At 44.5% G+C, this 24907-nt stretch overlaps 1 protein-coding gene across 1 annotated transcript in view; it reads left to right on the top strand.

The window, feature by feature from the left end:
* Nucleotides 1-24907, top strand: part of LOC137349233 (zinc finger protein 850-like) — a 113255-nt gene that overhangs the window by 4850 nt on the left and 83498 nt on the right. The window contains exon 3 of the mRNA XM_068014732.1: nucleotides 20148-20996. Coding sequence (XP_067870833.1) covers nucleotides 20148-20996 — 849 coding nt within the window. The remainder of the gene's footprint in view (nucleotides 1-20147; nucleotides 20997-24907) is intronic.

Genomic DNA, 24907 nt, shown 5'->3' with positions numbered 1-24907 from the left:
TGGGATATCTTAGCAGAGAGCACCTGAGAACTGACACAGCTCATTTGACATGGCTTAAAATTAATGGTGCAGGATCAGTAGCTGGCAAGTCACTGGTCTGCAGCAAAAACATTGGTCTGTCAATAGGAATTTGAAACTTGCTTCCATTTACACAGCAGTGTGTGTCTGAAGTAATTTCAGAAAACCCTGTGCGAATTGGCTACTGCATGTGAATATCTTGCAGTGAGCATGAGCTGTATAAACGTCAGATGTTCTGTGGTTTGGAACAACTGAAGTGATCTGGAATTTCCACTTATCAGTTTGCTCGGGTGTATGGCTGAATTCCATTCATGGTTCATCACCACTTTCACTGTCTACTGCCCCAGTCACACTGTAAACCAGGGTTATCCAACGTACGGCCTGCGGGTGTGAACTGTACCCCGGGCCATTCCTCATCCTTAGCAGGGGTTCCGTGACTGGAGATGAGAAATTTCCCTTTGTCGTCTTCTTGCAGACTGGATTTTTAAAAAAAAATCGGACTGAGTTTCACAGCTGACTGATCCGGACATCGGGAACAGCAGTTTCTGAACTTCGGACAGATTCAGGATTTTTTAAAAGCCTGCTGGAAAACCCCGAATCTGTCCGAAGTTCAGAAACTGACATGAGATTTAAGAAAAACTCATCAACCATCTGCTGAATGTTACCACTCTCTACAACTGTCAAAGATAGAAAGAGAGAGAAAGGTGGGCAAAGAAAGAGAGAGAGAGTGCAAGGGGACAGAGAGAGAGGGGGAGGCTGAGAGAGGGGAGGACAGAGAGAGAAAAGGGGGAACAGACAAGAGAGGGTAGGTGGAAGAGAGAGGGGGACAGAGAGAGAAAAGGGGGGGGGACAGAAAGGGGGGGGGGAAACAGAGTGGGGGCAGAGAGAAAGGGAAAGAAAGGGAGAGAGAATGATCAAGATCACTCCTGACAGTACGGTATCCAGAATACTCTGCATCACTACAACAAGTGTGCGGGCAAACATTGAATACTTGTGCAGGCAGAAAAATGCCAGGTATTTCACTAAGTCCGTGTCCAACATAGTGAACAGAAAGTAAGTCAATAAATTAGTCTTCTCATTTAAAGCTGCTCCACAAAATGCACCTTTGTTATTGTTTTGATTAATAGTAAGGTAAATTTTAATGCCTTTATTTTTCTGAAATTGTCTCATCGGCCCCCCATGTAAGATAAAAATTGTAATGTGAAATTATCTGGAAAAGGCTGTCCTGCACCACAAGTGCAGTGCATTTCCTTCAGTGCAACTATCCTGTGAGCGCTCTGCAGTCACTATCAAAGGTTACTGGGCTTCTGAGGCTGATGGCACAATACTCTGTACATGTATGAATATGTATATACAGAATGCTGCCTTGCTCTAAGCCAACACAATAGTTATGATTTTCAGCTCACCTTGCTGTTAAATGCAGCTACCACTGCACCAATTGATGCAGTAGAACAGGAGCCAGAAGTGTTCATCACTGTTGGGATATACAGCTGTCCATTGGACCTGCTGCATTGTCACAGGGACATTAACAAACTTTTGAGCCTGATTTGGGGATGATGCAACACAACCTCAAACTTGTTACTGTAGAGGTTGTCGACGGCTGTCCCTCGATTCGAGGATGACGTTTACTCAAGGTTGTGAGTTTCTGCCATGGGTCTTCAGGTGACTAAATAGGCCGATTCTCGAAGATCTGGTACAACTTTTAAGTTGCATAATATTTGGACCCTTTTGAAGAGGAAAAAACATTGAAATTAGTTTTCATTAAGATTATAATGAGATCTGTACAAGATTATTTTAGTTTAAAATTTTTATAATGTGATTTATTTTAAATTATTAAATCTACCATGAGTCATGATATTTAAAAACAAGCATTCTATTTATAGAGGCACCACATTTCCTAAAGTTAATCAGGTTATTTTCCTCTTCTGTGCTTGGATGTAAATAATTGTTTGAAAGAAAGTTGGTTTGGGAGTATCGCATGCTCCAAAAAGAATGTATGTGATATTCCTGTCCATTTAAGTTAGTGGACAGAAAATTGGGCAGACTGTATAACTGGCGACCTGGTTTTGCTTTCTGCTTAGTTCAGATGATTATGTATGACATAGCACAAAGTAAGAACAATTACCCCACATAAGTTCAAGTTTCTGGATTGTCAATGTCTCTGAAATGTTTACTTTTTATTAATTTATATATCTACTGATTTGTGCTCATCACTTACCAAGGTACCAGAACGTGCCATCTGGTATGTTTCTATATACTGCTTTCCATTAAAGTTGACACATCTTCACAGAACACCTTTTACATGAACAAGCTATAAATAGGCAGAAGCAGCACATTGAGAACATTAAGTGCCTGAAAACCAATTATCATCTGTCAGGTAAGTCTCATGAAATTGTATTCGGAGTACAGTGCAATTTTATTCATTACATATGCAAAATTGTATGAAATTGCCATTACTGAACCAGTTTGCTTCAATAACAGTGCTATAATTACATGACTCCTTGTAAAAAAAAAAGACTTATTTTATCTTTGGCCACTAATTTTCAGACCTTTTGGTCTTTGGCCACTCTCACCCCTATTTGTTACTTGTTTTGTGAAATACTCTCCCTATTAGTGCTGAACTGCTGGATAACTCTGATTACATTTCTCTGTGTTTATACATGTTTATAAAGTGTCTGTGTGCCCAGATTTAACTAAGTTGTGATTTGTAACCAATAAATGATGTTTTGGGCATGACTTGTAGTCTGGTATCTTGGTGACTTGTCAAGAAAGATTTAATTCACTCACTCAGCAGCTTGAGAGGAACCAGACTGAGGTTTAATGAACATAAGAAATAGGAGCTGGAGGAGGCCATTTGGCCCTTCGAGCCTGTTCTGCCATTCACCAAGATCATGGCTGATCTTCTACCTCAACTCCACCTTCCCGCACTATCCCCATATCCCTTAATTCACTCAGTACCCAAAAATCTATCAATCTCTGTCTTAAATATACTCAACGACTGAGCATCCACAGCTCCCTGGGGTAGACAATTCCAAAGATTCACAACCCTTTCAGTGAAGAAATTTCTCCTCATTTCAGTCCTAAATGACCGACCCCTTATCCTGAGACTGTGACCCGGTGTTCTAGATTCCCCAGACAGGGGAAACATTTTCTCAGCATCTACCCTGTCAAGTCCCTTAAGAATTTATCATGTTTCTGTCAGATCACCTTTCATTCTTCTAAACTCCAGGGAATATAGGCCTAGTCTACTCAATCTCTCCTCTTCGGAAGACATGGAGCACAGTGAGGGTGCTGTAACATAGTGGCTATGTTACAGAGGCCTGGACTAATGATACTGGGACATGAATTCAAATCCCACCATGGCAGGTTAGGGATTTCCACTCAATTAATTAAATAAATCTGGGATCAAAAAGCTAGTATCAGTAATGGTGACCATGAAACTACTGGATTTTTCTAAAACCCACCTGGTTCACTCATGTCCCTTAGGGAAGGAAATCTGCCGTCCTTACCCGACCTGGCCTACATGTGACTCCAGACTCACAGAAATGTGGTTGACTCTTAACTGCCCTATGAAACAGCCTAGCAAGTCACACAGTTATTTTCAAGGAGGCGGCTCACCACCACCTTCTCAAGGGCAATTAGGAATGGGCAATAAATACTGGCCTTTCCAGCAACTCCCACATTCTGTGAATAAATAGAACAATCGCCTCATCCCAGGACCCAGTCTAGTTAACCTTTGTTACATTCCCTCAAGGGCAAGTATGTCCCTCCTTAGGTAAGTACTCCAGGTGGGGCCTCACCAATGTCCTGTATAATTGTAATATGACTTCTTTATTCCTCTACCCCAATTTATTTGTAGCAAAAGCTAACATGTGCCTTCCTAATTTCTTGCTGTACCTGCATGTTAACTTTGTGATTCATATACAAGGACATCAGGTCTCTCTGAATGCAAACATTTCCCAGTCGCTCACCATTCATTAAAAAAACAGATTTTTTAATTTTTCCTATTGTAAAGGGAACTGATTCGGCTCTACCCAAAATAATGCCGCAAAAGTCAGTGATGTGGATCAAGTGAGCACATGCAAGGAGAACACCACTCGCACAAGTGCTCGTGAGAGTTCTAATTACCAGTTACAGCGATTACATTTATATACAGAAACCACAATCCGGAACATGTACATATTTCACAGATGCAAGCACATAAACCACAATCTGCTCCATTTCTGCATCACAAACGATCAACATCTCTCTGCATAAAAACCACAAGTCATTTCACTTCTGCATTACTCTGCTCACATGCACCTGTTTATGCACGCTGTGCTTTGGTATCGAGGTCACAATGTTCTGCCCTAGATTACATTCTGTCCAGTTCAGGTTTAGCTTTCCCAGTGCTCTTTGTTCTCCACTATGTCAACCTGTACCTGTTTTAGCCTTAAAATTGTACCTGAGCAGTCCCTCTTTTTGGCCCTTGGCCATTAGCTGACCCAAGATAGCCATACCTATGGTTCTTCTGCCTTTGAAGTGTCCCAGGGATCCTCTGGGTTTCACAGGTATTGGATGCTACTAACTCTATTCTTCTACTGCCTTCACATTGGCTCAATTAGCCTCCACTAGGTCTGGGTATAATGCCAGCAAATAGCAACTTAAGCCAAGCCTCTCCTTGTCATCTTATGTGGCCTCACACCAGTTGCTCTCAACCTGCTCCCTTATTCTTCGATGGCTTCGGTCTCAGCCTTTCATAGGGCTTTGGCCAAAACCCTGTTCTTTTTCCAGAACGTGCAGGTGCGGTAAATCATATATATCATTACCACTAAAACACGGGAGACTATTCTGATCCGGGGTGGATTTGGACATTAAGCCCCCAGTTCCACGAGTCCTCCCACCAAGTTGTGACTTGGAGTTCCTCGACCTGGTCCTTTATATCCTCACTGTTCTGATGGAGGATATTGTAGGTCTTACGGGCCTTATCTTAGCCTGCCTAGATTTCATCCAAGTGCTTGGGCAGTGAGGGTATTAGCCAGGTGAACTGGTTAATGCACTGTTCGATCTCAACTCAAATGTGCTCCTCGGCATTTAGTTTAACTACTTATCGTCTATGTATGCCACCAGCTCTACCCTGCCCACCCGTGATGGCAACTGTGGTCTAAAGCACACAGTTGAGTTTTCCAACTGGCATCGGATATGCCCGTGCCAGAAAGACGTCTGGGATGTGGTGATGCACTATTGTCCTTTACCCACGTAGGCTACCCGGGTTGGTTCCATGTTGGCTGGCATTACCTCCATGGTACAGTTGGCTAACGTATTATATCCACACTTCTCCTTCTCTGTCTCATGGATTGGGTGAGGGCACACAATTGTGGAGTTACCAATGCTACACCCTTCCAGTGTAGTCCCTAGCATCTTTCCTGCATCTGGGAATGTACTATGATGTTTAACACTATACCCTTCCCTGATCACCCCGATGTTCTCTACTCTATAGACCTCTCTAGGTAGGGTTGAGTCAGTGAGCATTGGTGCGGCAAGTATTCTTCCCAATAGCATTCCTTCCTTTGCAATACAGTCAGTGTTAGATGAATACACGCACACTAATCCCGAGTTGGCAACTGGTTGTGTTGAACCCTGTTTTCTTTGTAAGATTGGTAAGCTGCTCATTAGTGATCCATAAGGGAATCTCACCGTAGTCAAATAAAAGCAAAACACTAGCGATGCTGGAAATCTGAAACAAAAACAGGTCTGGCAGTATGTTTGGAGAGAGAGAAGCAGAGTTAACGTTTCAGGTCAGTGACCTTTCATCAGTTCTGGTGGTACTCAAGAGTAGCTACTCAGACTGGCGGAAGGTGGAATGTGATGTTCCGCAGCGATTGGTGCCGAGACTACTTTTATTCACAATTTACAGAAACGATTTAGACTCCGGAATCAGAAATACAATTTCAAAATTTGTGGATGATGCTAAATAGGGCAACGGAGTTATTCCTGAGGAAGACTGTGACAAAATGCACAAAGACATTAAATTTGCACAATCAGAGTGTAATTGACACATTCATTTCAATGAAAGTAGCAATACAAGTTACTAAGGCCATAAAAGCAGCAAATAAAACACTGGGGTTCATTTCTAGAGAGCTACAACTGAAAATAACTGAATTTATGTTAAACTTGTACTGAACCTTGGTTAGACCAAATCCCTTCCCACACAACACATGTGCGGTTTCTCCCTGCTGTGAATGGTGCGATGTTTTTTCAGGCTGTGTAACTGGTTAAAGCTCTTTCCACAATCAGTGCACTGGAACACTCTCACTCGGGTGTGTCTCTCTGTGATTTTCTAGTCACACTGATGTTTCAAATTTTTTGCACACAGACCAGACAAGTATATCTCCTTCCATTCAAAGGCTGATGATATTCAGTGCCTGATGAATCCGGCCAGATCTTGATGTGATGTTTGGTTGCAGTTTCTGGTCTGTAAATCCTCCCTGTTGCAATAGAGTCACTCGACACGGAGATGACTGTAGAGTGAAAAAGCAACACATTTATTGCAAACACGTTTGGGAGTCCACCTTCTAGAGGTTGACTCAAAGTTACACAGTTGTTGCAGAGTTTTATACCTCCTGGTGACCTATTTTACATCGCTTGAGGTCACACTATTTGTTTCTTTTGAGACAAACGACGTTAGCAATCATGATTGATTGCAGGTGCTCCAACCACAAAATGTTCCAGACTTCATTCTAACGTGCAGCTGCATCCTGTCTAATTGACTCCTGACCTATTTCTGTTAGTAGTGTAACTTCTGTATCTAATAATCATTCTCATTGTGGCTGGCTCAAGCTTCTTGTGTGACATTTAGTCATAGGCGTGTTATTTAGTATTTTTGCAATGCTAAGCTTAAGTTAACCTTTTCATTCCCTCCTGTTGGGCAACATTACACTCTAGTGTGTTTAAGGCCACCACACCTTTCCTTTGATGGTCCTCCCAGAGATCCTGGTGATCAAGCAGAGTCCCAGAGATGCCCATCCTTAGCCATTCCCGCTTACGTCTCACTGTGCTGCTAGTCAGCATGTCTACATTCGGGATTTGGGCGCAGGGGAATAGGACCGATTTGATTACTGTACAGAGAGCTGGCATGGACTCAATGGACCGAATGGCCTCTTTCTACGCTGCAATTACTGTGACTCATTTGTGTAATTTCCCTTGTTATTTAACCCTCAGAGTGCAGGTATCATCCAGGAAATATTGCAATGCACTGCTTCAAAGGCCAATACATCCTTCCTAAGGTGTGGTGCCCAGAACTGAACACAATACTCCAGGTGTGGTCTAACCAGGGCTTTGTGTATCTCAGTGCTTTTCCAGTCACACTGATACCTGAAATCTTTTCCCACAGACAGAACAGACAAACCTTTTTTCTTCCACATTCAAAGGCCGATGATATTCAGGTCCTGATGAATCAAAAGATTCTGCCAGCTTGTGACGCTTAGTTTGAGCTTCTTGCCTGCAAATCCTCCCCTTCTAAACCCTGTAATAGGAGTTTACAAAAGCCATCACTGTCAGTCCAGGATAGAAATTCACCACATTCTCTCCTCCTTCTTCTTCCTGGCCCAGGATGGCTGCGCATGTGGCCTGTTGCACATTGCCCTGAGGCAACATAGTCCAACACTCACAATAACTTACAATCCTCTAGAGTTTAGAAGAATGAGAGGAGATCTAATTGAGGTATATAAGATGATTAAGGGGAATGACAAAGTAGACGTAGAGAGGATGTTTCCTCTGCTGGGGTAATCTAGAAAGAGAGGTCATAGTTTTAGGATAAGGGTTAGAAGATTTAAAACAGAGATGAGGAGAAGTTACTTCTCTCAAAGGGTTGTGAGTCTGTGGAATTCACTACCCCAGAGTGCGGTGTATGCCGGGACATTGAGTAAATTTAAGGAGGAGATAGACAGATTTTTAATCAGTAATGGGCTGAAGGGTTATGGAGAACGTGCAGGAAAGTGGATTTGAGGCCGAGATGAGATCAGCCACGATTGTATTGAATGGCGGAGCAGGCTCGAGGGGCTGAATTGCCTACTCCTAGTTCTTATGTTATGTAAATTACCGGGATAGGAAGACAAAGTTTAGAAACACTCACCAACACGACACTAAGTCCTGTAAAATGAGCTTCCACAAGTCATCACGGTAAGTCCAGGATAGAAATTCGGAACAGACAAACATTTCTCATTGTCCTGAATGAATCCATTTCACTAACAAATGTTGAAATATCTGCTCCACACCCACAGGGTTTCATCTGTTTGAAGCCACAACAGAAAAGGGACAGTTTGGTCCTGGAGTCTGAGAGAAATCAACTTTCAAAATGATGCCCACTCCATGTCACAGGCCTCGCCCCTCACTGTCTCTGGTTGGTGGACCAACCACCTGCTCAGTCCTCCAGCCCATCCCCGCTCTTCCTATTGTTTGGAGCTCCTGTCAATCACCTGGACAGTCAGTTTCTGTAAATGAAGGAGAAATAACTCAGTAATTTTGGGAGGTTGGTTAGTGTGAACAAATATATCCCTGATTTTACTGAGACTCTTTTCCATGTCCCAGCTCCTGTAAATACTGGCTAAAAAGGGACCGGACTCTCAGGAGGCTCTACACCGCTGGCTGCTCATGTATGAGTGATCTCCTTTCAGATTAATGTGCTTCTGCTGTGTGTGTGTTTAATAAAGTGCCTGAAAGCCTGACTGTAACACTCTCACATATCCCAGCTGCAGTGTAATGTTTGTGCTGTGTGCTTCCTGTCCAATATCCCTCTGATCAAACGCATTGAACAATCCCATCTCCAAAGGGAAATGTCTCCTTAATACTGACAGTGTCAGCAGTTCTGCAGCTCATTTCACACTGTGAGTGTGTCAAAATGAAAAGCTTTAACAGCCAATGTTTCACAAAGGGAGACCTCACCAGACCAAACGACATTGGAGGAGTTTAATGGGCTGTTTGTGTCACTGGGCTACAGGAGGCTATTTTTAACAGAAGGAAAACTGGTCACAGCAAATAGACAGTTTAACAGACTGTCCATGGTCCACTCTAACCCCCATCCCATCGTCACTATTTATGGGCACTGCTGCAGTAATTGTCCATTCCTCTCTTGTTCCTCCTATACCCATAATACAGAGCACTAAACAAACTTCCTCCCGCTACATCCTCACTGTGCTGGAATCTACACCAGTCTCCCCATCTGCTCCTTGTTCTCTGACTGGATCATAAAACTACTGCACTCAGTCATTCTCTCCTGAGGTTGCCAGGCTCTAAAACTGAAGCCTGTTCCCTCAGGCCCTACTCCTTGTTCTCTCCTCCTCTTTCCCATCTTCGTTTTGTTCTGCTCTTTGGGCCTTGGCCCTTCCCCTGGCATTCTCAGTATGAACAGAGTGGGATGAGTTTTGAGACAGGATGCCCCAGCTCTCCACTCTTGGATTATGGAACAGTAGAATCGTAGAAAGTTTAAGGCACAGAAAGAGGCCACTTGGCCCATTGTCTCTGTGCCGGATGAAAAACGATCCACCTATTCTAATATCACCTTCCAAGCATTTGGTCCATAGCCCTGCAGATTACGGTACTTGAGGTGCCTATCCAGACTCCTTTTGAATGAGTGGAGGGTCTCTGCCTCAACTACCCTTTCAGACAGTGAGTTCCAGACTCCACCACCCTCTGGGTGAAAAAGTTTTTCCTCATCTCCCTTCTAATTTTTCTACCAATCACTTTAAATCCATGCCCCCTGGTCACTGATCTCTCTGCTAAGGTGAATAGACCTTTCACCTCCACTCTATCCAGGCCCCTCACAATTTTGTACATTTCAATCAGCTCTCCCCTCAGCCTTCCCTGATCCAAGGAGAACAATCCCAGCCTATCCAATCTTTCCTCATAGCTGTATTTTTCCAGTCCTGGCCTGGCAACATCCTCGTAAATCTCCTCTGTACCCTCTCCAGTGCAATTACATCCTTTCTGTAATGAGGTGACCAGAAAGAAAAGGCTTCTCAATTTGAACAGGGTGGGATCTAGTTTGAGACAGGATGTCCCAGCTCTCCACCCTGGGATTCTCAGTATGAGCAGGGTGGGTGTGTTTTGAGACACGATGTCCCAGCTCTCCATCCTGGGATTCTCAGTATGAACAGGGTGGGTATGTTTTGAGACAGGATGTCCCAGCTCTCCACCCTGGGATTCTCAGTATGAACAGGGTGGGATGTGTTTTGAGACAGGATGTCCCAGCTCTCCATCCTGGGATTCTCAGTATGAACAGGGTGGGATGTGTTTTGAGACAGGATGTCCCAGCTCTCCATCCTGAGATTCTCAGTATGAACAGGGTGGGATGTATTTTGAGACAGGATGTCCCAGCTCTCCACCCTGGGATTCTCAGTATGAACAGAGCGGGATGTGTTTTGAGACAGGATGACCCAGCTCTCCACCCTGGGATTCTCAGTATGAACAGGGTGGGTGTGTTTTGAGACAGGATGTCCCAGCTCTCCACCCTGGGATTCTCAGTATGAACAGGGTGGGATGTGTTTTGAGACAGGATGTCCCAGCTCTCCACCTTGGGATTCTCAGTATGAACAGGGTGGGATGTGTTTTGAGACAGGATGTCCCAGCTCTCTACCTTTAAAGGGTCAAGGAGGGGGACCAGGTGGGCTGAATGTTGCTGCTTCAGGACATCACTGCATTGCCCAGTCACCATCCTCCCTGAGTCTTGCTCATTATGGGCTGGGTTTAGCTCTGTGCTGTTACAGGAAGGGAATAAGGAGCAGGATTCAATCAGTGAGACCCCAGGATAAATGGGGAGAAGGGGGCGGGGGGGGGGGGGGGGGGGCGGGGGAAAGAGAGATACAGGATCAATTCCTACCTTTTCGGGTGAGAGCTGTCATTGTCCTGGACACTCCCTGTCACTCACTCTCTGTGTCCAGGGGGGAATGCTGATGGTTTTGTGTTCCCTTCTGTAGGTGAATCTTGTGCTCATCCAAGTGATGGATGTCAGTGTGAAGGAACAGGAAATTCTATCAGTTGGAGCAGCTCTCGTCAGCGTCCGAGACTCCCAAGGCAGGAACATGACAATTTAGATACAGAATATAGTTCCCTCTACACTGTCTTGGGAGTGTTTGATGGGACAGTGTAGAGGGAGCTTTACTCTGTATCTAACCTGTGCTGTACCTGCCCTGGGAGTGTTTGACGCGACAGTGCATCCCTCCACTTCCAAGCCCTGTTGAAAGACTTTACAAAAGCCGGCACTCGAGTTTCTCGACTAATTTGTTAGAACTTGACACTCTCACTCCAATCTCAATCAGAATACATAACTATTTTCTATTCACCAATATGGCCTTTTGATGGTAGAGCTGTTACCCAGCATTTCCTGTGGAAGAGAATGTGCCCTATCTTCATTCAGATAAACCTACACTGCACTCCCTCCAAAGCCAATCTATCCTTCCTAAGGTGTGTTCCCAGAAGTGAACCCCAGGTGTGGTCTAACCAGGGCTTTGTGTATCTCAGTGCTTTTCCAGTCACACTGATACCTGAAATCTGTTCCAAAGACAGAACAGACAAATTATTTTCCTTCCATCTTCAAAGGCCGATGATATTCTGGTCCTGATGAATCAAGTAACTCTTTCAAATCTTGATGTGATGTTTAGTTTGCGTTTCCTGTCTGCAAATCCTCCCCTTCCAATACCCTGTAAAAGGATTTCACAAAAACCATCACTAACAGTCCAGGATAGAAATTCCCAAGATTCTCTCCTCCTGCTTCCTGGCCCAGGATGGCCGTGCATGCGCCCTTCTGCACATTGCACCTAGAAAGATGGCAGAAAGACGAGGGATCTTCTCATGGCAGTGCTCCTGGGTCTGGCCAAAGTGGCCCTCAACAGGTCCAGGCAGCAGACTGTCGAGGGAGTCGTCTGGCCAGATTGCCTGCCTCTCTTCTGTGGCTACGTCTGCGCCCCAAGTGTCCCTGGAATGTATCACCACCATTAAGAATGACATTTTAGTTTAATTTAGCCAAGTTTTCATTACAGCATATCACTGGTGCCCCTCCCTTTAAATTACAGATGCAACAAAAAAGACCTACACAGGTGGTCAGGGACCGACTTCCCGATTCAAACTGGCTCTTAATTGGTCCGTCTGTGTTTCTCAATTCAGTTCTGTGAGCAATGCCTGCAATAAAAATAAAGCAAAATACTGCAGATGAACAGATGAACACACAAATTAGGAGCAGGAGTAGGCCACTCGGCCCCTCTGTTCTGCTATTCAACAAGTTCATGGCAGAGCTGATTGTAACCTCAACTCCATATTCCCACCTACCCCCGGAAACCTTTATCAAGAATTTATCTATGTCTGACTGAAAAATATTCAAAGACTCTGCTTCCACCGCCTTTTGAGGAAGAGAATTTCAAATACTCATGACCCTGAGAGAAAAGAATTCTCATCTCTGTAGTAAATGGGCAACCCCTTATTTTTAAACAGTGACCGCTAGTTCTAGATTCTCCCACAAGGGAGAACATACTTTTCACATCCACCCTGTCAAGACACCTCAGAATCTTATATGTTTCAATCAAGTCACCTCTTACTCTTCTAAACTCCAGCAGATACAAGCCTAGCCTGTCCAACCTTTCCTCAGAGGACAAACCACCCATTCCAGGTATTAGTCTAGTAAATGTTCTGTGAACTGCTTCCAACGCATTCACATCCTTCCTTAAATAAGGAGACCAATTCTGTACACAGTACTCCAGATGTGGTCTCACTAATGCCCTGTAAAGCTGAAGCATAACCTCCCTACTTTTGTATTCAATTCCCCTCGCAATAAAGGTTAACATTCTATTAGCATTCCTAATTACGTGCTGTACCTGCATACTGATCTTTTGCGATTCAAGCACTAGGACACCCAGATCCCTCTGCATCTCAGAGCTCTGCAATCTCTCACCATTTAGAAAGTGCACTTTTTTATTCTTCCTGCCAAAATTGACAGTTTCACACTTTCCCACATTATACACTATTTGCTAGATCTTTGCCCACTTAACCTATCTATATCCTTTTGTAGCCTTATGTCCTCTTCACAACTTACTTTCCAATCTATCTTTGTATCAGCAAATTTAGCAACCATGCCTTTAGTCCCTTCATCCAAGTCATTTATATAAATTGTAAAATGTTGAGGCCCCAGCACAGATCCCTGTGGCACACCACTCGTTACAACTTGCCGTTAGCTAGCCAATCTTCTATCCAGGCTAAAATGTTACCCCCTACACCATGAGCTTTTATTTTCCACAATACCCCCTACACCATGAGCTTTTATTTTCCGCAATAACCTTTGATATGGCACCTTATCAAATAACTTCTGAAAATCTAAGTACAATACATCCACCAGTTCCCCTTTATCCACAGCACATGTTGCCTCTTCAAAGAACTCCAATAAGTTGGTTAAACATGATTTCCTTTTCACAAAACCATGTTGACTCTGCCTGATTACCTTGAATTTTTCGCAGTGCTCTGCTATAACGTCTTCAACAACAGCTTCTAACATTTTCCCTATGACAGATGTTAAGCTAACTGGCCTGTAGTTTCCTGCTTTCTGTCGCTCTCCCTTTTTGAATAAAGGAGTTACATTGACAATTTTCCAATCTAAATGGAACCTTCCCCGAATCTAGGGAATTTTGGAAAATTAAAACCAATGCATCAACTATCTCACTAGCCACTTCTTTTAAGATCCGGTGACTTGTCAGCCTGCAGCTCCAACAACTTGCTCAGTACCATTTCCTGACTTATAGCTATTTATGGGATGTTACTTGTATCCTCAATAGTGAAGACTCATGCAAAATACCTGTTCAATCCATCTGTCATTTTCCCTCGTTAATTCCCCAGACTCACTTTCTATAGGTCCAATGCTCACTTTGTTAATTCTTTTCTTTTTAAAATATCTATAGAAACTATTACTATCTGTTTTATATTTCTAGCCAGCAAAATAGTCCGGGCAACAGCGAACGGGCTCTGGAATAATTGTGCGAGTGGTGTCCTGTCAATGACTCTCCTGGTCACTGGTACACTGAAGCCCCGCCCACTCTCTGATGTCACCAAGATGGCCACGCATGCGCTCAGCTCCCCACTCAACCAAGATGGCGGCGGCCTGTTTCCAGGACAAAGCCCCGGAGCTGCAAACGCGGGGACCTGGAGCTTCTTATTGCGGGCTTGTGGCCTACACCAGGCGTTTCTGAAGCCTCCCCACCTGCTCCATTTCTCCCCTGCGCCTCCAGCACTCGCACGGCTCTGATCACACAGCGACACATGAACATGCTCCAGATACAGGCCAGCGCTGCGCCTGCGCGCTGGGCTCCTGTATAGTGAATTAGCTCCACACAATCTACTGTTTCCCTTTATCCACCCTGCTGGTTACATCCTCACAGAACCCTAATAAATTTGTCAAACATTATTTCCATTTCATAAAATCGTGTCGACTCTGTATCAGGATTTTCTAAATGTCCTGCTACTACTTCCTTAATAATGGGCCAATTACCAATGACAGATGTTAAGTTAACTGCTTTCTGTCACCTTTCCCCCCCGCCCCCCACAAAACACAATTCTTGAATAGAGGTGTTACATTTGCAGTTTTCCAAACTACTGGGACCTCTCCAGAATCTAGAGAATTTTGGAAGATTACAACCAATGCAGCCACTTTCTTTAAGACCCTAGGATACAGGCCATCAGGTCCGGGGACTTGTCAGCCTTTAATCCCAATAGTCTTCCTAGTACTTTTTCTCTGGTGATGGAGATTGTTTTACGTTCCTCCCTCACTTTTGTCTCTTGATGTTCTGCTTTTCTTAGGATTCTTTGTGTCTTCTACTGTGAAGACAGATACAAAATACTTGTTCAAAGTCTCTGCCATTTCCTTGTTTCCAATTATTTATTACACAGTCTCATCCTCTAAGGGACGAACACTAGCTGTGCTCTTCCTTTTTATATATTTGTAAAAGCCTTTACTGTTTTATATTTCTTGCTAGGTTACTCATACTCTAATTTCACCCGTTTTTGTCATCGCTTTTCTGAAATGTTGCCAACCTTGTGACCTACCACTAATCTTTGCAGTATTATACACCTTTTCTTTCAATTTAATACCACCCTTAACTTCCTTCATTAGCCACAGATGGTACATACTTCTCAGTGTCTTTATTTCTCAATGGAATATATCTTGTTGAGAGTAATGAACTATCTCCTTAAATGCCTGCCAATTTGCTCATGGCTCAGGTAATAATCCAGAGATTATTCCCTTTGTGGTTCTGCTTTTTAAATTTAGCCCCTCACTACTCATACCCTCAGCAGAATCGTTCTTAGTCCTACCTATGTCATTGGTACCCACATCGACCATGACAACTGGATCCTTCCCCTCCCAGTCCAAGTTCCTCTCCATCCCCAAGGAGATGTCCTTAATCCTGGCAATGGGCAGACAACACAGCCTTCGGGACTCACGCTGTCAGCTGCAAAGAACAGTATCTAACCCCCTAACTATACAGTCCCCTACTTCCACATTCCTTTTTACTCCCCCACTTGATTGGCCCCTTGCACCAAGGTGCTGTGGTCAGTTTGTTCACCCTCCCTACAGTCCCTGCTTTTGTCCACACAAGCTGCAAGAACCTCAAACCTGTTGAACAATTCTAAGTGCTGAGACTCCATTGTTACCTTCTGGATCCCCACACCTGACTCACTCATGGTCACATCCTCCTGTCCCTGAGCACAGACTAAATCTGAAGGAGTGTGACTGCCTCCAGAAACAAAGTGCCCAGGTGACTTTCCCCTTCCCTGATGTGTCGCAGAGTCTGAATCGCGGATTCGAGCTCATCAACTCTGAGCTGAAGTTCCTCAAGTTGCAGACACTTACTGCAGTGGCGCAGTGGTTAGCACCGCAGCCTCACAGCTCCAGCGACCCGGGTTCAATTCTGGGTACTGCCTGTGTGGAGTTTGCAAGTTCTCCCTGTGTCTGCGTGGGTTTCCTCCGGGTGCTCCGGTTTCCTCCCACAGTCAAAAGACTTGCAGGTTGATAGGTGAATTGGTCATTACAAAAAAAATTGTCACTAGTATAGGTAGGTGATAGGGGAATATAAGGACAGGTGAGGATGTGGTAGGAATTTGGAATTAGTGAGGTATAAATAAATGGGTGGTTAATGGTCGGCACAGACTCGGCGGGACGAAGGGACTGTTTCAGTGCTGTATATCTAAATCTAAATGTGATTCCAGTGGATTACACTGGCATCCACCAACTCCCACAAGCTACAGTTGCAACACATCACCTGCCCTGCCATCTCTATTGTATTTTTATTTAACGAATTAGGTTTCAGTTTAGAAATGTCAATGATTATTTGTAGTTATATTAAGTAGTTTAATAATGCTATAAATTTATATTACATAATACTTATATTTCCCCAGTACCGTTTAAAGACATAAATCTTAAACTCACCAACCAATTACCCACCTGCTCACTAATTAAAGTCTTTGAACAGTCACCAGCTCCTGGAGGCTGTAAAAAGGTACAAAAAGCAGAAACTCCTTCCCCCTCTGCACCAAATTCCCAAGTTAGCACTCGTTCCTTCGTCGTCTTCACTCTATGCTTCCCACTGTGGGCTTGCAGTCTACGCCAAGGGTTTACGAAGCCTCCCATCTTCCCGCCGGCTCCATCGCTCCCTCCACCCTGTCCCTGCAGCGCCATCACTCGTACTGCGCCTGCTCCAGACACTGCTCTCAGGACGTCTGTGCACCGGTGTCCTGTGGTGTGAATAGGGAACATTCCCTGTCGCGGAGACTGTTGGGTAAAAACACCGCCATTGAAAGTCCGAACTAGATGAGAAGGCGTTTGGTGCCCAATGAATGACTTTACAGCACACCCGCCGCGCAAACGCAGTTTTCGCACACTCACGGTCATGACAGCAGCCCAGTCAGTTCACGGTTCTGGCCGGTTTCAGCATCCGCCCTATTTTACTTCTTTTACACCATTGTCCGTCCAGGTTTACGCAGAAGAGCTGTGCGCGGCGACGTCATTGCGCGCCGACAAGTACGTAGTGACGTCACCACAATCAGCGTATTTCCTCAGTTCGAAACGCTAGCGATAGAGGCCCAGTTTCCCCAATCTTTCTTCATAGGACAGTCCCACCATCTCTGCAACAAGCCTAGTGAACCTTTATACCACTCCCTCGATGGCAATAATATCCTTCCTAAGGTAAGGGGACCAAAACTGCACACATTACTCCAGGTGCATGCAAAACAAGGTTCTACACAATTGAAGCAAGACTTTTTTTTATTCATTGATGGGATGTGGGTGTCGCTGGCCAGGTCAGCATTTATTGCCCATCCCCAATTGCCCTTGAAAAGCTGGTGATGAGCTGCCTTCTTGAACCGCTGCAGTCCATCTGCTGCAGGTACATCCACAGTGCTGTTCGGAAGGGAGTTGTAGGATTTTGACCCAGCGACAGTGAAAGAACGGCCATATAGTTCCAAGTCAGGATGTTGTGTGGCTTGGAGGGGAACTTGCAGGTGGTGGTGTTTGCATGCATCTGCTGTCCTTGTCCTTCTAAGATGGTAGAGGTTGCAGAAAGTGCTGTCTAAGGAGCCTTGGTGCATTGCTGCAGTGCATCTTGTAGATGGTACATATTGCTGCCACTGTGAGTCGGTGGTGGAGGGAGTGAATGTTTGTGGATGGGGTACCAATCAAGTGGGCTGCTTTGTCCAGGATGGTGCCGAACTTCCTGAGTTTTGTTGGAACCACACTCGTCCAAGCAAGTGAAGAGTATTCCAGACTTGTGCCTTGTAGATGGTGGACAGGCATTGGGGAATCAGAAGGTGAGTTACCTGCCACAAAATTCCCAGCATCTGACCTACTCTAATAGTCATAGCATTTAGGTGGCTGCTGCAGTTCAGTTTCTCGTCAATACTAACCTCCAGGATGTTGATAGTGGGGGAATTCAGTGATGGTAATGCCATTGAATGTCAAAGGGAAATGGTTAGATGCTCTCTTATTGGAGATCGGCATTGCCTGGCACTTGTGTGGTGTGGATGATACTAACAACTTATCAGCCCAAGCCTGAATGTTATCCAGGTCTTGCTGCATATGAACACGGGCTGCTTCATTATCTGAGGAGTTACGAATGGCTCTGAAATCATACATTTATCAGCGAACATCCCCACTTCTGAACGTATGATGGAGGGAAGGTCATTGATGAAGCAGGTGAAGAAGGCCTAGGACACTACCCTGAGGAACCTCTGCAGCAATGTCCTGGGGCTGAGGTGATTGGCTTCCAACAACCACAACTGCCCTCCTTTGCACTAGGTATGACTCCAACCAGTGCAAAGTTTTTCACCTGATTCCCATTGACTCCAGTTTGGCTAAGGCTCCTTGATCCACACTCGGTCAAATGCTGCCTTGATATCCAGGTCAGCTCTTTTCTTTTGTTCATGTTTGGACCAAGGCTGTTATGAGGTCAGGAGCCGAGTGTCTCTGGCGGAACCCAAACTGAGCATCGGTGAGCAGGTTATTGCTAAGCAAGTGCTGCTTGATAGCACTGTCAACGACACCTTCCATCACTTTGCTGATGATCGAGAGTAGACCTATAGGGCGGTAATTGGCTGGGTTGAATATGTTCTCCTTTTTGTGCATAGGCCATATCTGAGAAGTTTTTCACATTGAAGGATAGATGACAGTGTTGTAGCTGTACAAGAACAGCTTGGCTAAGGGTGCGGCTAGTTCTGCAGTACATGTCTCCCATACTACAGCTGGGATGTTGTCAGGACCCGTCGACTTTGCAATATCCAGTGCCTTCGGCTGTTTCTTTTATGTCACACTGTGTTATCTGTGAGGGGTTCCATGGCTCTGGAGCTGATGTGCTCCTTTGTTGTGGATCTGAAACCATGTCCTTCCATTGCTATGTTTCACCTCTGCCCTCCCCAATTGTCTGTATGCCATTGTCTAACTTCCTCTGCCTCTAATAATGGTTGTATTTTAGCTGTGTCTGATATTTTATTGTTACTTCTGCTGACCGTGTCTAAATGAGGTTTCCACTGCTGCCCATCTCCCTGACCATGCACTGCTGAATTACCAGCTTTATCTTCCTACAGTATCTTTCATGGTCAGGAATTGTTTTTCCTGCGTTGTGTTCCATTTCTCTTCCACTTCTGAGCTTATATTGACCATCAAATTCTGCACCATCTTTATTCCCTGTAATTCATTCTGCACACCCTGAAATGTTAACTCTGTTTCTTTCTCCACAGACGCTGCCTGACCTGCTGAGTATTGCCAGCATTTTCTCTTTTTATCTCGAACCTCCAGCATCCACAGTATTTTCCTTTTGTTTTATTGCAGGTGTTGCTCACATAACTCAGTCGAGAAACACAGACGGACCAATTAGAAGCCGGTTTGTATCAGGGTGGGTGTTGGATGCCGAGGCCAGTCCCTGGGATCCTGTATAGATCTTTGTGTTGCATCAGTTTGAGCTGCAGTGGAGATGGAGGAGCAGCTGCTGGGTTTAACCTCGAGTACTTTTCAACCCAGTCGGGCCCAGCAATTTCCAATGTGAGACTGTCATGGGAGGCAGATTCTGGGGGAGATTAGGTTGCTTAGCCGACACTGTCAATACAATGTAATAGAGTATTGTTTTAATAAGTATTTCTGTAGTGATTTTAATCCATTTTATATTTACAGATTTAAAAAAATTCATTTTTGTGATATGGGAGTTACTAGCAGCCCAGTATATATTATGAATTCCCCAGTTACCCCTTGGGAAGGTGATGGTGGGCCGCCTTCTTGAACCACTGCTGTCCTTGTGAAGGTGCTTCCACAATGCTGTTAGGTAAGGTGTTGCAGGAAATTGACCCTGTGATGATGAAGGAACAGTGACATGTGTCCAAGTCAGGATGGTGTGTCAGTTAGAGGAACTTGGAGGTGGTGATGATCCAATGCACTGTTTCCTTTGTCCTTTTATCTTGCGGAGGTTGCAGGTCTGGAGGTTTCTGTCAGAGTTCAGGTTGAGTTGTAGATGTATAAAGTTCCTTTCCTTCTCCCCAAACTTGCCATCACGTCAAGATCTGACAGAGTCACTCAATTTATCGTAACCTGAATATCGTCAGCCTTTGACCATGAAAGCAAAAAGCACCAATCACAGAGGGGAGAAACCGTACACGTGTTCTGTGTGTGGACAAGCCTTCAGCCAATCAACTGGCCTGTCGAGACACAAGAGCAGCCACACCGGGGAGAAACCGTGTAAATGTGGGGACTGTGGGAAAGGATTCAATTACTCGTCTGCGCTGGAAACGCATAGACGCATTCACACCGGGGAGAGGCCGTTCACCTGCTCTGACTGTGGGAAGGGATTCACTCGGTCATCCAGTCTCCATACACACCAACGTGTTCACACTGAAGAAAGAGAGTTTAAATGCTCAAACTGTAACAAAAGCTTAAAAAGTGCACAATCACTGAGGGAGCACCAGCGCATTCACACCAGTTCCACACCGTTCAGCTGCTCTCACTGTGGGAAGAGGTTCAGGCGATTGTTCAGCGTGCTGCAACACCAGCAGGTTCACACCGGGGAGAGGTCGTTCACCTGCTCCGTGTGTGGGAAGGGATTCACTCGGTCCTCCAGCCTCCACACGCACCAGCGAGTTCACACTGGTGAGAGGTCATTCAGTTGCTCAGTGTGTGGGAAGGGATTCACTCGGTCATCCAACCTCCATACACACCAGCGGGTTCACACTGGGGAGAGGCCGTTCATCTGCTCCATGTGTGGAAAGGGATTCACTCAGTCATCCCACCTTACTAGACATCAACGTGTTCACACTGATGAGAGAACTTTTAAATGTTCTGACTGTGAGAGGAGATTTAAAAGCAAACAGGATCTACGGAGACACCAGCGAGTTCACACTGGGGAGAGGCCGTTTACTTGCCGCTTGTGTGGAAAGAGATTCAGTGAGTCATCCAAACTGCAGCGACACCAGCGAGTGCACACTGGGGAGAGGCCATTTACTTGCCGCTTGTGTGGAAAGAGATTCAGTGAGTCATCCAACCTGCTGAGGCACCAGAGAGTTCACGCCGGAGAAAGGCCATATGCCTGCACTGATTGTGGGACGCGATTCATTCAGTCATCCGACCTACAGAAACATCAACAAGTTCACAAGTGACTGCAGGGGTTGGATTCTGCTGTTACTGCTGCTGTTAATCACAACCTGGCCTGAACCATGTTCATTCTGAATTTGTTTTTGCTGATGTTAATAACCCCACTAACGGGTGCTGGAGTTTAATATTCTGGATAAATGTCAAATAAATCAGCTTTGTTTTAAACACACTGTTGTAGATTTTTGTCTTTCCCACCTGAGTGTTTAGCATCACCTGGCTGGAGCTCAGAAAGGACAATCTGGGGGGAGGGTCGCACGGCAGGAACAGAACTTTAGTCTGAACACAGTCCTTCAGGATCACACTGAGAGGGACAAACGGCACTTTGGTCTTTCTCGTCTCTCTTCACTGACAGCAAAGTCCCCGTGTGGGTTAATCCTGAGGCCTGTAAGAAATGTGTCCCAGCCGCTCTCTTCCATGGTTCAGAGCTCCTGGGCACGGAACAGAAGGCTCCTTTACAACTGTGTTTAGAGTCAGGAAGAACAACGGTGAATGGTGGAAACGTGCTGTCAAATCAGAGACTGGTGTAAAACTGTGATCTGTTCCTGACTGAAAGTGAAACGGCAGGTTTAAATTTCCAGTCTGAAAATGACTGTGGTAATTATTCTACAAAATGTTAATGTGTTTGTGTGACAGTTCTGAGTCTATCATTTTAAGGCAGGTGTTAACTCATTTAAAATACACCTTTTGAAACTAAATAAATTAATGTCTGCATTAAAATAACAGATGGAGGAGTTCACAGGAGCCTGTTAACTGCTGGTACAATTATACAACAGACATTTGATCTCCAGATAAAGAAGGATCTGCAGCGTGTTTCCAGGAATTCCCTGTTTTATCGATGTGTGAGTGTTAGACACCAGGATAAGTAAAAATACACAGAACAGCCACAGGAATGCTATCCCGAATGTTACTCAGGAATCACGCCTGCTGTGGAACTCCACCACTGACCCTGCTGAAGGTTGTAGGATCAGGGAGTGGGGCCTCCAGGAGTGGACTGTAAGAAAGCTGGGTTTCAGTATCCTGACAGACACATGGTGAGGAACCAGAGGAATCATTAATAAGGAACTGTGTCTAGTTTTATCTGCCAGTGTCGGTCTAGGGGTGAATGATGCCCGATTCCCCGAACTGTCTTACATTGAACCCAGTTTGGAACAAGATGGATTCAGTTTCTGAGAGAATAGGGACAAATATCACCCACAATTGAGGGAGACAAAAGCAGCCATTAGAGAAGCTGAGAGATCTTTGGAAAAGAAGATGGTGCACAATGGTGGTGATAATGGCAAAATCTTTTCAAGCTACATCAGGAGTGAGAAGATGGGAACAGATGGTTTTGAGCCACTGAGAGACAGTTCAGGACAGATTGAAACAGATTTCCAGGCTATGACAGAGCTGTTAAATGACTATTTCACATCATTCTGCACTCCAGAGGATGATGCTCAGATTCCAGCTGTGGGATGTCCTGTTGACAATAACATAAATATTAAAATAGAAAGGGATTGTCATCCTGGATAAAATAGGAAATCTCATATCCACCCAAGGGTGTTGAAAGAGATGGGACGGATGCTCTGTGAGCCCCTTGCCTGTATCTTCAAGAGCTCAATAGAGTCAGGGATTGTTCCCTGAGATTGGAAGGTAGGTAATGTCATTCCCATTTTCCAATTTGGAGACAAATCAGAGCCAGGGAATTACAGGCCCATCAGTGTGAGTTAGTTGCTTGAAGGGATCTAAGGTGATGCTGTTTCTGGCACTGGGAAGAGAAGGAGCCATTAGAGATATTCAACACGGCTTCGGAAAAGAAGACGACATCTTAGAAACTAGTTTTGTGAAGAAGTTGCTGTGTTGGTGGATGAGGGGAATCCGGTTAACATTGTCTATCTCAGGGAGTAATCCAACAACAACAACTTGTATTTACATAGAGGGTTGTGGGGTTGGAGGAGGTGACAGAGATACTGAGGATCCAGTTGACCTTGTCTATCTCAGGGGTGTTAAACTCATTTTCCATGGTGGGTCTGATCTGATATCCTGGCACTGGGTGAGGGTCACAGTCAACAAAAGTTATTAAAATAGAACTAGATGCAGATAAATTATATCGGTGTTTACTGACATTTAGATTTTATTCCCTGCTCCTGCTGTTCCCGATACCCGGCACCTCTTAGCTTGAACCATCACATCAACACTTGGGGCAAATGACGGGGCTGCGGCCTGTCTTGGATAAAACAACAAGGGCCACTTGTCATCACAGAATCATAGAAATTTACAGCACATGAGGCCGTTCAGCCCATCGTATCTGTGTCAGTGGAAATAAATTATTCAGTCTAATGCCTCTTTCCAGCTCTTGGTTCTTAATCCTGTAGGTTACAGCACCTCAAGTGCATATCTGAGTCATTTTTAAATATGATGAGGGTTTCTGCCTCTTCCACCCTTTCAGGCAGTGAGTTCCAGACCCTCACCAGCTTCAGTGATTAAAACTCCTCAACTCCTCCCTAATCCTACCAATTATTTTAAATCTGTGCCTCCTGTATATTGACCTCTCTGCTGAGTAAAATAACTCCTTCATAACCAATCTATCTAGGCCCCTCACCTCTATTAAATCTCCCCTCAACTTCCTCTGTTCCAGGGAAAACAATCCCAGTCTATCCAATCTTCACCTCCTAGCTAAAATTCTCCAGTCCTGGCAACATTATCGTAAATCTCCTCTGTACTGTCTCTGGTGTGATCACATCCTTCCTGTAATGCAGTGACCAGAACTGTACACAGTGCTCTAGCTGTGGTCTAACTAATGTTTTGTTCCAGCATAACCACTCTCCCATCTTCCATTGACTTCAATGTAATGCAAACTGACAGTGTGAACCTGTCAGCATTTGAACAAAATATTCACAAATGATTCGAGGGTTTCTTACAGTTGGGATCTTTCTCTATTCTGTCCCCTCGAGGTGTTAGAGAACAGACATTCTCCTGTGCACAGTTAGCTGGAGTACTGGGGTGATGGGGACATAGTGGTAATGTTACTGGGTACTACCCTGGGGACATTGGTTCAAACTACATCATGGCAGCTGGTGGAATTTAAATCCAATTCATTAAAAATTCAGTGAACTGAAACATCTGGAATTGAAAGTGAGTCTTAGTTTTATAACACCATTACTAATCATTGATTGTTGTAAAAACTGAACTGGTTCACTAATGGTCCTTATGGAAAGATATAATGCTGTCCTTACCTGGTCTGGCCGACACGTGACTCCAGACCCACAGCAATGTTGTCGGATAGTTCACTGCTTGATGTAGTGTGTTAAAAAGTATAAGCTTAATTAGAAGTGATTCTGATCTGCTTTCAAATATTGTTAAAGTAACTAATATGCGGAAGCTCAGTTAAACATGGTCTGAGGCTGAGAAGCAAAGCCTGATGCTGAGCCAAGGTTCTGTTTAAAAAAAAACTGGCAGGGCAGCGAAAAAGAAACCTTGAGTTAAATGTGAAAAGAATGTGGTGGTGTGTTTGAAACTAACAGATAATGAAAAACAGAAGATTAATTAAGTTACAATTAAAACAGAGGGTTTAAAGCTTCTAAGATCTGTTATCACTGGAGTAAAAGACATTGCTGTAACTCATGTAACAACTGTTTGTATGAAGGTTCTAGATAAGGAATAACAAAGTTGCAAGAAAATGGAACACAGTGGTACCAGAAAATTAAACATAAATTTAATGTTAGTTTTTAAAAATGATGATTAAACAGAATGAGCAAGATAGCCCAGGTGATCGTC

This window comes from Heterodontus francisci, chromosome 34 (assembly GCF_036365525.1).
Source record: "Heterodontus francisci isolate sHetFra1 chromosome 34, sHetFra1.hap1, whole genome shotgun sequence".
Classification (NCBI taxonomy): domain Eukaryota; kingdom Metazoa; phylum Chordata; class Chondrichthyes; order Heterodontiformes; family Heterodontidae; genus Heterodontus; species Heterodontus francisci.
Note: the sequence above shows the minus strand (reverse complement) of the source record. Positions and strands in the feature narration are given on the sequence as shown.